General features: G+C 42.9%; 1 protein-coding gene and 2 long non-coding RNA genes across 3 annotated transcripts in view; 1 reads left to right on the plus strand and 2 right to left on the minus strand.

Annotated features, from left to right (window-relative positions):
• Positions 1 to 3,459: 3,459 nt before the first annotated feature.
• On the minus strand, positions 3,460 to 6,627 carry LOC310850944. Its single transcript, XR_014567499.1, has 2 exons — positions 6,532 to 6,627; positions 3,460 to 3,838 (listed from the first exon to the last, which is right to left on the minus strand). It is a non-coding gene; the product is annotated as an uncharacterized lncRNA (long non-coding RNA).
• A 2,734-nt stretch (positions 6,628 to 9,361) lies between these two features.
• The window catches only part of LOC310850914, a 17,538-nt gene continuing 12,607 nt past the window's right edge, over positions 9,362 to 14,292 (minus strand). Inside the window, exons 2-3 of the long non-coding RNA XR_014567469.1 lie at positions 12,338 to 12,628; positions 9,362 to 9,574 (exon numbers count right to left, since the gene is read on the minus strand). This is a non-coding gene — a long non-coding RNA (uncharacterized lncRNA). The remainder of the gene's footprint in view (positions 9,575 to 12,337; positions 12,629 to 14,292) is intronic.
• LOC310850790 (arylacetamide deacetylase-like 3) overlaps positions 12,405 to 14,292 on the plus strand; it is a gene marked incomplete at its 5' end in the record, with an annotated part of 19,625 nt that continues 17,737 nt past the window's right edge. Inside the window, one exon of the mRNA XM_083752742.1 lies at positions 12,405 to 12,581. Coding sequence (XP_083608868.1) covers positions 12,405 to 12,581 — 177 coding nt within the window. The remainder of the gene's footprint in view (positions 12,582 to 14,292) is intronic.

Here is a 14,292-nt window from a genome sequence, read left to right on the forward strand (position 1 = left end):
GGGCTGAAGAAAGATTCCCCTCCCTTGCATTATATTTTGGCTGTTGAGATGGGGGAAATGTTGCTACATGGCATCCATTTGGATCAGAGGTTCCCAAACTCATTTGGCCTACTAGAAGAAAAAAAATAGCGCCCCCCATGCCAGATTTACATATAAGCTAAACAAGCTTTAGCTTAGGGTCCCACTCTCTTGGGGCCTCCCAAAAAAATTAAAGGAAAAAAACCTGGTTGTACATTTCCAAAATATGAGATAAAAAATAAATAAAATAAAACCTACATACAGCAACAGTGTTTTCTATCGTGTAGGCTCCTATTTGTTATGTGCAAATGGCTTTCGATACCTATTAGGTCCATAAACTACCATATAGCATATAATCAATACCAAAAACAGCAACAATTTGTTGTTGACAAAGGACAGCTGGACATATAAAGGACCCCATTACCTTCAGTAGCATAGGGCCTCATCAAACCTAAATCTGGCCCTGTGCCCCCCTGGAAATCTGCCTTCTTTAAGCGAACAGACAGAAAGTTGCCATGACAAATTTGCCTTCTTTTATGTATCTGTATTCCTACCTATGTCCTACAACATAGTGATGAAAGAAGATGTTGTAAATAAGACATGTTGAAGCTTGAAATGATAAAATTATTTATTAAAATCAACCGTAGTAACATTCACATCAATCAGAGAAAATTAAGGCAACAAAGGATAATATTCAAATAAAAATTACGAATAACATTAAAGATAATCCCAATGAGAAGGATTAACCAGTGGCGCTGCTGCCAATTTATTAATGTTCAGCTCTATTTTGGCGGCAGCATTCTAAAGTCACCACGATTGGCTATTTTTTAGCAGGTTTCTCTTTTTTTAAGTTAACTTGCATTTTGTGTGTTTATTTGGAAAATAAAAGGTAAAGGTAAAGGTACCCCTGCCCGTACGGGCCAGTCTTGACAGACTATAGGGTTATGCGCCCATCTCACTTAAGAGGCCGGGGGCCAGCGCTGTCCGGAGACACTTCCGGGTCATGTGGCCAGCGTGACAAAGCTGCATCTGGCGAGCCAGCGCAGCACAGAAACGCCGTTTACCTTCCTGCCAGTAAGCGGTCCCTATTTCTCTACTTGCACCTGGGGGTGCTTTCGAACTGCTAGGTTGGCAGGTGCTGGGACCGAACAATGGGAGTGCACCCCGTCGCGGGGATTTGAACCGCCGACCTTTCGATCGGCAAGCCCTAGGCGCCGAGGCTTTTGCCCACAGCGCCACCCACATCCCATTTGGAAAATAATCACCATGATTTTATGTTAAGTTGGTAAGCATCATTACACAACAGATGAAACAGGTATGAATGGTTTCTCAAAATTTTATTCTCTTCTCTTGTTTCTTTACACTTCCACTGTCCTCTTATTTTTATTCCATGTCCCCCAATTGCACCTGGGGCTCCTGCTGCCCCATTGGATCATTCCAGTAACCCCCCTGGTATCACCCACTTTGAGAAACATTGATCTAGATCCTCCAGCATCAGATGTGCAGCTGCAGTTGGCATGATGTGGTTGTTGTGGTTGTTTAGTCGTTTCTGACTCTTCGTGACCCCACGGACCAGAGCACACCAGGCACTCCTGTCTTCCACTGCCTCCCACAGGTTGGTCAAACTCATGTTCATAGCTTCGAGAACACTGTCCAACCATTTCGTCCTCTGTCGTCCCCTTCTTCTTGTATCCTCCATCTTTCCCAGCATCAGGGAGTCTTCTCTTCTCATGAGGTGGCCAAAGTATTGGAGCCTCAGCTTCAGGATCGGCATGATGTGGAGACCTATGTAAATGGTGAAGGTGGGCGGGAATCGACCATATATGAAACAACAACCAAGTCACTTCAGATTGGCCTTGAATGCCAAGAAACAGCAACATGACTGTCAGAGTTGCCACCACCCGGTCTTGGCACCGTGTAAAGCAAACACAAAAACCCATGTTTGAAGTGCTACACATTTGCAAGACTGAATCTTTCCCTTTTTAACAAAACAAAACAAAACACACAGAGGACAATTAAAATGCCACAGCGAGTGGGAGTGACCCTGTATGTTTTGTTTTGGCAAATGCTGGGAAGTGATTAGAAGTTTAGCAATATCTGTTGCTTCTGTTGCAATCTGCCATGCTTAGAAGCCATCTAGTGGTGACTGGTGCCTCATACAGAAACAGTTGCAGAAACTATGGAGGGGAAAAAATTAGATATAGGCATTTTAGCGACAGGTTAGAAGATAGGAACTCTGCCTCAGTGGCTATGAATGCCTTTGGCTTCTACAACAGCTATGTCTGTTCTTGGACTGGAATAGCTTGAACAGACTAGTCCAGACCCTCCAAGTGTCCCTGTTTTCCAGGGACAGTTCTGGCTTAACAGAAGCTGCCTGGTTTCTGATTTGATCCCAGAATGTCCCACTTTTCCTTAGGATGTCCCTATTGGAGAAATGTTGGAGGGTATGGAGTTATGCGAATCCCGAGCCAAGGAGATAAGCAACTATATATCCTTGTGAAGACATCTGAAGGCAGCCCCGTATAGGAAAGTTTGTTAATGTTTAATGTTTTGTTCCATTTTTATATATGTTCAAAGCTGTCCAGAGTGTCTGGGGCAACCCAGTCAGATGGGTATTGTATAAAAATTATTATTATTATTATTATTATTATTATTGACACCCCTATTTTCATCAGAGAAATGTTGGAGGGTATGTTAGTCTAGGCCAGGGGTAGGCAACCTAAGGCCCGGGGGCCAGATGCAGCCCAATTGCCTTCTCAATCCGGCCCGTGGAGGGTCCGGGAATCAGTGTGTTTTTACATGAGTAGAATGTGTCCTTTTATTTAAAATGCATCTCTGGGTTATTTGTGGGGCATAGGAATTCGTTCATCCCCCCCATATAGTCTGGTCCACCACATGGTCTGTGGGACAGTGGACCGGCCCACGGCTGAAAAAGGTTGCTGACCCCTGGTCCAGGCATTGGTAACTCCCAAGCAGGGGTGCCAACTCGAACAAAACATTCAGAGGGCCCAACTAAGCCCTGCCCCACATCACCGATCACAATACACACACACCATTTGAACAGCAATGCCCATCAACTTGCGGGGGTGGCAGTGTGTCAAAGGGACCTTGGCCCCTAGCAGTTGACTCCTATTGTTGGAAAAATTACAATGCAGTGGTACCTCAGGTTACATATGCTTCATGTTACATACGTTTCAGGTTACAGCCTCAGCTAACCTAGAAATAGTACCTCGGGTTAAGAACTTTGCTTCAGGATGAGAACAGAAATCGTGTCGCAGCGGTGCAGCAGTGGGGGGCCCCATTAGCTAAAGTGGTGCTTCAGGTTAAGAACAGTTTCAGGTTAAGAATGGACCTCCAGAACGAATTAAGTACTTAATCCGAGGTACCACTGTATCAAGGTTTGGAAAAGCAGGCAACCAAAGAGACAAAAACAAGGCAGCCTTAAGCTATGATCCTTTATTTCAGTTGCAACTGAGTTCCCCCAAGGCAAAGCAAAAGGAAGAACCCCACCTACAGGTGAGTAACACTTTTATTTACTATGGTAAGGTAGGTACACTACATTTTTGGGTTGTGGGTGTGAGAGATTGGGTTATATGTGGGTACATAGGTGAGGAGTCCAAAAAACGATTGCACGGGTGCAGAAATGAAAAGACACAGGTGCAAACTAATTTACATTTGTCAGGGAAGGTGCAAAAGAGTCCTGCTGGGTTTAAAAGGTAAGTTGATAGTCGGATTCTGGGGAAAGAATCCCCAGAAACTGGGTGTGATATGGGAATTAATTCTTCTTGTTTGCTGCAGGCTCAGTGTTGATGCAAAGTTCCTGGAATGGCCGAGGAAGAAGGTTATGATCAGAAGATTTCTCCTCTGGGAAATCTGTGGTCAGGTCCCTTTTGATACATTGCTTTTTTGTTACGACCAAAATACAGTTACAACCAAAAACCACATGGAATATATATTTATACATCGTTTCAATGGTTTGCTTAATAACAATTGACGTTTCTCTATAATTTCTTTATTGAGTTCATAGGAGATGTATGGAGATTGTATCCTTCTAAAGACGTGTAACTAAACACTTATAGTAAAATAAAAGGTTTGCAGAGGCAAATAACTTTATGTAAAACAAACAGCAAAAGAAAGTAAATAAAGACAAACTTGCGATAACGTCAGGTGTGGGTGTCTTTGGCACATATTGACACTTCTGGTTTTAGGAACACATTTATGACCACCTTATGGGTAATATATGAAGGTGTGTGATTTCTTGGGGAAACGTGTGAAGGTGTGTGATTTCTACAGCACTATGCTCCTGAGAAATGGATTACCGCAATGCATTCCGTGTGGGGCTTCCACTGTACTCGGTTTGGAAATTGCAGTTACACAGAATGCCTCGGCAGAATCGCTGGCAGAAGTGAGACCCCCATCAGGGGCGTAGGAAGGGGGATTTTTTTTGGGGGGGGGGTGCAGCCCACCCTGGGTGTCATTCCTGAGGGCTGTGTGTGACACCGTGGGGGTCGGCACTTACTGCTGGGCCTGGCCTGCAGCTCGCCCGAAAAGGTAGCGTGGGGCTTGCATCCGCCAGGCGGACTCCAATGGCAGCTCACCACATGCACTGATCGCCACAGCACCCCCATGGGCGCATCGCCCCTCCCCCGCTGCTGATCGCCCCTGGTCCCCATCAGCATATTACAACACATCAAAGATTTGCATGAGCTGCCAACTTCTTATCAGGCGAAATTCAATAAACCTCAACACTGATAACCCTCTACAATTTTGGAGAAGCTTTCTTGGATGATCACCACGCCCCAATAGGTTCCCACTCAACCACTTTCATCTCTGGAATCGGCACTTTCACAATTGCCCACAATGTTTGCTCTGCATCTGATACAAAGTCACTTTTGATTGCCGCAGCACCTCTTCGCCCATACTTCCTGTCTATCGATAATGATAGCTTTCTGATGCCTGCTACGTTTTTCTTCTCTGTAGACAGTCCTCTGATTTTGTTATGCAGAGCTGTTGATTTTATCCATTTGTTGACAATTGCATGATGCCTGCTTATTTTTAAAGTTTAGATTTGTTGGTATTTTCTGAATATTCTGTATTATTTCACGTAAGCCACTTAGATTTCTTTTTTTTTCTTTTTAATTAAGCAGCATATAAATCTTAGATAACATGAGAAAGAGCCAAGGGGGTATAGCATAAACTGTAAAACACATACACACTATCAAACCACACACTGAAGCTATGCTCAGCAACTGTATGGCTCATACATAGGCTACGTGCACTGAGTGAAAATCATATTATTGCCTGCTATAAACATTCTAGCTTTACTTAATAGAATACTGGAAATCAGGCAAATTTTTGGACTTTGCATCCAATCACCATCATTAAAATTTGTATACCACCCTTCATCTAAAGATCCCAGGATGGTCCAGGAGGTGGTCCAGGGAGGGACTCCTCAGAAGGAGCTCCACACAGGGACATTTATGGGCTTTCCCCAGTTACAGTTGTACCTTGGTTCTCTAACGTAATCCGTTCCGGAAGTCCAATCGACTTCCGAAAACATTCGAAAACCAAGGTGTGGCTTCCGATTGGTTGCAGGAACTTTCTGCACTCAATCAGAAGCCACGGAAGCTACGTCAGATGTTCGGGTTCAAAGAACGTTCGAAAACCGGATCACTTACTTCCGGGTTTTTGGCATTCAGGACCCAAAACGTATGAGTACCAAGGCGTTCAAGAACCAAGGTACGACTGTAATAGCTTATATCCATTATAGTGAGCGTATGGAAAGCTTTTAACACAAAACTATAAGCTGAACGCAGGTGGCACTGTGGGCACAGAGCCTAGGACTTGCCGATCAGAAGGTCAGCGGTTTGAATCCCTGTGATGGGGTGAGCGCCCATTGCTCAGTCCCTGCTCCTGCCAACCTAGCAGTTCGAAAGCACATCAAAGTGCAAGTAGAAGGTAAATGGCGTTTCCGTGTACTGCTCTGGTTCGCCAGAAGCAGCTTAGTCATGCTGGCCACATGACCCGGAAGCTGTACACCAGCTCCCTCGGCCAATAAAGTGAGAGTCGGCCACAACTGGACCTAATGGTTGGGGACCCTTTACCCTTTACCTTTACCAATCAGCTGAATGATAACTATACTGCATTAAGTCCCATGAACAACACCAGATCTTATATGGAACAATTTTGCAGAAGCATTCATTCACTTCCTTCAAGCACCCAATCACTCTCATAGCTACCTAGCAATCTCTCCTATTGCAACACTGCATGCTACCTACCAAGTAACCAAATAAAATTTGACCTGTTCTGCCCACACAAACTTGCTTAATTACACACCACACAGGTCTGTATAATTTGACTGCAATACAGGGATTCCTGGAATAGAGGACACAATATAGGGAAACGGCTCACAGAAGAATGCATGAGAGCCTTAGCCATCTTGTATACAGTACCAGTTATGACACCTCACCTTTTACCCAGATGTGCTGCTCCCCTCTCTCCCTTCCTCCTTACCTGCTCTACTTGACTGCTTCTGCAATGCAGGCAGAAAAAGGCAGGACTTAATTTCATAGCCTCTTGACATCAAAACCGGAATAGCCGGCCATGTCCCTGAGAAACATTTGTATACTGTGGACAAACCTCTGCAAAACTGCACTTAATTCCTACATTTCCCCCCATAAAACATTGCCACAAAGTCCTTGAACTAATCTAAAAAGATCACTGATTATCTTTGGTGAAAAGGCAACTCTGAACCTTCATTTGAACACTTTAATTCTGAACGTCGTCTGGCAGCCAGATCACAAATGTCAGCTGGCTTTCTCAGTGTCATTTATTTATTTCAACTCCTAGAGTGTACCAAACGATTAGCATTCCCCCCCCCCAACAAAGTCAACCTAGGAGTTCTAGAGAATACAACTAGCTAAGCCAATCAAAGCAACAGTCCTAGTACCCATACTTTGAAATCGTAGGTCAGTGTCTGCAAAAAAAAAAATATATGTCAGGATGAGAAATTCTAATGAGCATGAAAAACACCACAGCCCAGGTGACTGGTGGCGCAACTGTGGTTTTCCAGATTTTGCTGGACCACCTTGACCATTGGGCCCTGCTGGCTGGTGTTTATGGGAGCTGGAATCCACGAACAGCTGGAAAACCATGAGTTGCTCCACCTCGGTGCTGTGTGATAGCAGCTGTACACTGTACATTGGTGCAGCTAGGAGGGTTGTATAACATCTGGGCCTGAAAAGGGCATTTCTGACCTTGCAAGCAATAGATATCACATCAGTGGACCATTGGGATACTTTCAAATCATCCTTCCGCAGTTTGGTGTCCTCAAGAGGTTTTGAACTAGAAGCCCCCATCAGCTCCAGCTTTCTCCCTGGAGACAAAACATCTGAAGAGCACCAGGATTTGTGAGACAGAATCATAGGCTGATTTAAATGCTGCCTGAGCCCTGAAGGCTCAAAACCTAACAAAGTGGCAGTGAATAATGATTTGTTTTTAAAGACTATGCATTTAGCGCTAAGAAAAGAGAAGAAAATTGTATATGTAAAATTGATCTGAGGCATTGGTTAGAGCATGGTGCTGATATTGCCAAGGTTGTGGGTTCGCTCCACATATGAAGAGTAGAAGAGTTTGGATTTGATATCCCGCTTTATCACTACCCGAAGGAGTCTCAAAGCGGCTAACAATCTCCTTTCCCTTCCTCCCCCACAACAAACACTCTGTGAGCTGAGTGAGGCTGAGAGACTTCAAAGAAGTGTGACTGGCCCAAGGTCACCCCGCAGCTGCATGTGGAGGAGCGGAGATCTGAACCCGGTTCACCAGATTACAAGTCCACCGCTCTTAACCGCTACACCACACTGGCTCTCTATCTAATATGGGACAGCTGCATATTTCTGCCTTGCAGTGGATTGGACTAGATAATCCTCAGGGTCTCTTCCAACTCTTCAGTTCTATGATTCTATGACCTGTGTGCAAATTTGCACTGAACAGCCTCCTTCTAATGTTATCAGCACCACATTTTTAAGCACTGTCTTTTTCTTTCTCAACCAGCCTCCGAGACATACACCAGTCATTATGGCATCACCTGATTTCTTGGTGCTTGAATAACCGACCTTTCTTTTCCTACCCTCCAACCCCCATTTGCAGCATTTCTTATTTCTGTGCAGAAACACAGGCATGCTTGTAGCTGATCGACAAACTGAGCCGTCCTTGTTCAAACCAAACACTGAGCCTTCTGTGTACGATCTCCCACCTCCTTGGAACTACTGGTCTGAAGTGAGAATTATTGTCCCAGAGGGCCTTGCGTGACCCCAGTTCTAAAAATACCACAGGGAAACATGCAAGAAGGTGCTGCAAAGGTGGCAAAGCAATTTCAAGCTAAATAGGTTGGCCACTGGATTCCACATAGCTTGCGATTCCTAATTGCAGGTCCTGGATCTTGCAAATTTCGACTTAATAGCAAATTCCCCAAGTTCCCATGATATTAGAATCTAATGGGCGTCATCCAATGAAGCCTGGAGAATGGGAAGATTCAGGACTAGGGATGTGCATGAAGTTCACATATTATTATTTTTTTAAAAGCACATGGCTTCCCCCAAAGAACCCTGGGAAGTGTAGTTAACCCCTCAGAGTGCTACAGTTCCAAGAACCCTTAACGAACTGGTGGAAGATGGAGTCCAATAAATCTGGAGGGCCATAAGTTCGCTCCTCCTCATCTGGAAGTTTGTTCCCTTAGCCAGGGCCTGCCATTTTACCGCTTCAAGATGGTACCCCATTCCCATTTCAGGGACAGGAGCCAGCTGGGCTGGCAGCTGAATCTTACTTGCACTGGTGATGGGATAGAATCCTCCACAGCACCTGAGGCAGCAAGCCAGAGCTGGGTTCCCAAGACAGGTTGAGCAGCCACAGAGCAATCATTGGGAGGCACAGGAGGGACAGCCATGTGCTGCTGCTTTTTCCCCTGAATCTGCCACCTGAGGCAGTCATTTCACTCTGCCAAATGGAAGGTCCGGCCCTGTTCTCTGTTCCCCCATGTCCCACCTGAAGGCTGGTGTCAGTACGTTCTCAGCACAGTCCAGATCCCTGCTCTTGGACATTTTGAATATTAAACATGGGCTTTTGTTTTTGGTATTTTGTAAAAGCAGAGTATTTTTTTTAAAAATCACTATATTGGTATGGTTTCATTTTATGCATTGCTTTGATTGGCGTATGCTGTCCTGTTGTTGACAGGTGGCAAATGAATTTAATGAATAAATTATATTTTAAAATTACATACCAGTTTTCATACACAGTTGCCAATAAACCTTGAGCAGCTCAATGTATCCTGATATATATCATTTTTGTTGTTGTTCTGTTTTGTTTTCTACATGGGCACCATTTCTTGTTTCTTCCTGTTTTATCTGTACGTTTGTAATCTTGTACTTTTCCAATAAATAATATACAAAAATATATATCCTGATGGCTCACATTGCTTCAAATTTTTATGTGGTTCCATGAAACATCTTAAACATGCCAAAATACTGCAAATCTGTAGCCGGTATTGGATGTCCATGTTCTATAAGAATGAGAAAAGTATCATTACCCCCTCAAAGTTATACAGTAGCTTTGACTTCATTCACCATCTGTAATTGTTGTTTACCTTCATTAAACAAATTAAATGGATGGAATCCTTTATTGTGATTGTGACCTGTATAGCATAATTACCCTTCAAAATGCAAGCTAGGAAAATTATGCCTCTGACACATCTGCAGTCTAGCCCAGCTTCCTGTCTTGAGCAGTACAAATCTCCAGAATGAAGCACAGTATTAAAAACAGTTTAAAGCAATTGACAGTCACAGAAATAAAGTGGGGTTCAGAAAATATACACCTGAAGTATGAAGAACCAAAGTAAAGAGGTGCCTCTTCAATGCTACCTGAAAGATTTCTGTTGAAGGTGCCAGTTGAACCTCTGCAGGGAGAAAGTTTCACAACTTAGGGGCCACCACAGAGGATGCCCTCCACAAGCCCCCTGAGCTTTTGAGGGCAGTGGTGTGTTAGGATATTTCCGTTCCACCTTATAAAAAGGGGACAGGCTGTTGTGAGTCACAGCCTACGTATTTCCTGCTCACAGGAAGTTTCTGTTTGTATATGCTTTCATTTTCTCTCTGTGTCTGAACATCGGAGCAGGCAGTCATGTTTTGACCAACGCTGAATAAACTTGTAAATATGCTCTCCTGAGTGCATCTTTCGTTGTGTGAACTCTGCTGATAGAGCGTGCATGAGCTCTGGAATGTGGAAAGCTATTTCCGAGGCTTCGTGTCGCTAATTGACTGATACTGTATCTACGGGAGATCGATGGACGTCCGGAGGCGGCTTGGGGGCCATGATGGCTTTTGTCTCCCTGGCAGTATCCCAACATGGTGCTACCAAGAGAGCCCCCTTTGCCCACCTTAGCACCTGAAAGGGCCTGTAGGGAATTGTAGAGTTGGAAGGGACCATGAGGGTAATCTAGTTCAACCCCCTGTCATGCAGGAATCTTTCACCCAATGTGGGGCTTGAACCCACCACCTTGAGATTCAGAGTTCCCCGCCCTATTAGCTGAGCAATGCCAGCACCCAAAAGGCGGCAGTCATGCAGGTATTTGGGGCCTGAATCATATAGGGCTGTGAACACCAACCTGAGCACCTTGAATTGGGTTCAGAAATGTACTGGCAACTCATGGAGATGTTTGAAAATGGGGGCTATATGATATCTAACCAGAACTGCATCCAGTAATCTGACTGCTGCATTTTGTATTCCTGGACTTTTAGGGTAACCAGTTACTGTACATGCCACCAATAGCTACTAATAGCAGTGCTTCCATATATCAGTTGCTGGAAGCTGCAGGATGGAAAAGTGCTCTTGTGCTCATGTCTTGTGCATGTTTCCCATAGGCATCTAATTGAATGCTGTGAGAACTGGATGCTGGAGCGTTTTTTTCTTCAATGTCTTGGTAAATGACCAAGATGAAGGAATAGAGATGATGCCCATCCAACTTGTAGATGACACTAAACACGGAGGGGTAGCTCATAGAATCAGGATTCCAGATTCGGGCCAAAACCAACAAAATGAACGCCCGGGTGCCCCACTCCCCTTGCACCCCCAGGTAAAGATGGCCCTGTTCAGTGCAAAGCTCAACATTAAGGCAGGAATAATCCTGCCCTTTTCCTCTAGCAAACTGTGGTTTGCTTCCTGTGCTTTTGATATTTTGAGTTTCTTCTTGTTGTAATTCATGTGTGGATGGTAACAACAACAGCAACAACAAGAACTCCTTTAAGACCTGTTGACAGGGAGACATAAAGGGGGAAGAATCTGAAGGATTCAAAGCCCTGTTCCACTTCCTGGCTATATTGAAGTTCAGTACCTTAATAGAAAAAAAGGCATTTATCATGACTGCAGCCATAATTACCGACAATTATTTTTTTCCCTTGGCATACATGCAATTTAATCCCACATCCTGTTTCTGAAAGATAGGAAATACACATGTTTACAAATATGGCAAGGTAAAAGTGGGGGTGTTAAGAAATACGCTAAATTAATAATAACATATCTGGAATCCGGTAGTCTTAGGTATAATTCATCTTAGCATGGTCTTGCATTTCCCTATGAGGACCGTGCCTTAAGAGAAGAGCCCATGCTTTGAAAATACAAGGGTTTTAGGTTCCACCCTGGGGATCTCTGGGTAGGAATGGGACTCGGGTCCGAAGAGTAGGGAATTTTGGGCTGGGCATTGCACACTAAAGGTAAAGGTAAAGGTACCCTTGCCCGTACGGGCCAGTCTTGCCAGACTCTGGGGTTGTGCGCCCATCTCACTCAAGAGGCCAGGGGCCAGCGCTGTCCGAAGACACTTCCGGGTCACGTGGCCAGTGTGACATCGCTGCTCTGGCGAGCCAGAGCTGCACACGGAAACGCCGTTTACCTTCCCGCTAGAAAGCGGTCCTATTTATCTACTTGCACCCGAGGGTGCTTTCGAACTGCTAGGTTGGCAGGCGCTGGGACTGAGCAACGGGAGCGCACCCCGCCGCGGGGATTCGAACCGCTGACCTTTCGATTGGCAAGCCCTAGGCGCTGAGGCTTTTACCCACAGCGCCACCCGCGTCCCTGCATTGCACACTAGTCCTCTTCAATATCCAACAACTACTACCACCATTTCTGACTAAAGAGTTCATTAGGCTGGATAGAACACCACACATTGTGCTACTGCTAAGACCCATGAAATTTCTTCCTGGAAGTATGTGTGCTAATTTATAATTACAGTACTTCATCAACCAGCCTACAGACAATTAAGTAGAGTAGATACCTTGGGTGGAGTAGAAATTCTTCCAGTGTAGACTCAATGTTTCCCTTGCACTCTTTGGAACAGTGAAATGGAGCTTCTTCTGGGCCTCCTGCTTGGGGTGATTGGAGTTATTGGGATTCTTTTCTTGTTGCTTCTCTGCTTTGCAATTTATTATGATCTTTCCAGGAGTAAAATTCCATCTGGATTTGATTGTCCATTAAAGCTTCGGGTCATTCACTGCAATGTCATTATGGTGGTCATTGTGGTAAGTTGGGGATTTGTTGAGCCATTATGTGATGTTATTCGTACATTCTGATGTAAAATGTGATTAAAAAATTATGATGATGATAATCTTTATTATTATTTTTTTTAAAAAAATGATTTTCAGTTATATACATTTCAATAGTTTTACAGTCATTTTAATGTTTCAAAACTCAACTTCCTTCCTCCTCTTTCTGTGGTTCCTTAAAATTATTTTTTACATTTCCTGTATATTACAATAATCCTGCCAATGTTTACAACTTATTTGTACACATTCAATAAACCATTTCCATTCTTTCATAAAAAGTTTGTTATCTTGATTTCTTATTTTTATGGTAAGTTTCACCATTTCTGCATAGTCCATGAGTTTTTGTAATCATTCTTCTTTCGTCAGGACTTCTTCTTCTTTCCATCTTTTGGCAAATAACATTCTTGCCACTGTAGTTGCATACATGAATAAATTTGTATACTGTTTAGTTAGTTCTACCCTTATAATTCCCAGAAGAAAAGCTTCTGGGTTTTTTAAAAAAACAAATGTTATTTTAAACATCTTTTTCAATTCATTATATATCCTAGCGAACTTTAGCCTTACTGCAAGACCACCACATATGGTGGAAAGTACCTTCTTTCTCTTTTAATTGCAACACTTATTTGATTTTGATTTATACATTTTTGCCAGTTTATTAGATACCATCTATATAACATACTCATAGTTTTCTCTTACACCATAGCATGCTGTAAATTTTATATCCGTATTTCACTCGTTCCCACACTTCCATATCTATAAGTAATATCTATTGCCCAATGTATCATTGAAGATTTTTCTTGCTAATCCTTTGTCTCTCAATCCAATAATATCTTATACATTTTAGACAGCACTTCATTACATTCCAACAGATCTCTCTCCAGTTGTGATATTTGTACCCCAACCCCTCATTTCCCATCTTTCTTAAATACTTCATTCAAATGATGATATTTGTATCCATGTTGTTAACTTTCCTGATAAATCCTTAAATTATTTTAATTTAAACTCTCCTCCCTCTTGTTTTAATAAATTTCTATAAATTGTCTAACCTTCTATCATATTCTTTTTCTTTATTGCTATGGCTTCCAATGGTGAGAGCCAAAGTGGTGTTTTTGTCTCGAATAAGTTTTTGTATTTATCCCAGGCTCTATAATTTCCCCCCTAATTATGTGATTTGTTAATCTTTTGTGTTCTTTCACCTTTTCTTACTACAAATGGGTGTGCCAACCTAAAGTATTACCAGGACCTTCTAAATCTAGATATGTGGGTTCTCCAATGTCATCCATTCTGTCAACCAACAAAGACAAGATACTTCATAATATAATCTCATATCCAGCAGGGAGAAACCTCCTCTCACTTTTGCATCTATCAATATTTGGTATTTTATTCTCAGTTTTGCCCTTGCCAGATATATTTAGAAATATATTTTTGCCATACATTGTCTTGCCAATCACCGGAATTGATTGAAACAAAAATAACATTCTTGGTGATAGATTCATTTTTATAGTTGACACTTTACATAACAGTGAAAGTTTAATTCTGTCCCAAATTTGCAAATTTCTTTTAATATCTTCCCAGGTTTTTAAATAATGATCTTTATATAGTTTTATGTTATTTGCTGCTAACCATACACCTAGATACTTGACATTCCTTTCAATCTGTGGACCTGACACATCTTGTAACTTATTTT

The sequence above is a fragment of the Podarcis gaigeae genome (genome assembly GCF_964106915.1).
Source record: "Podarcis gaigeae genome assembly, chromosome: 8".
Taxonomy (NCBI): domain Eukaryota; kingdom Metazoa; phylum Chordata; class Lepidosauria; order Squamata; family Lacertidae; genus Podarcis; species Podarcis gaigeae.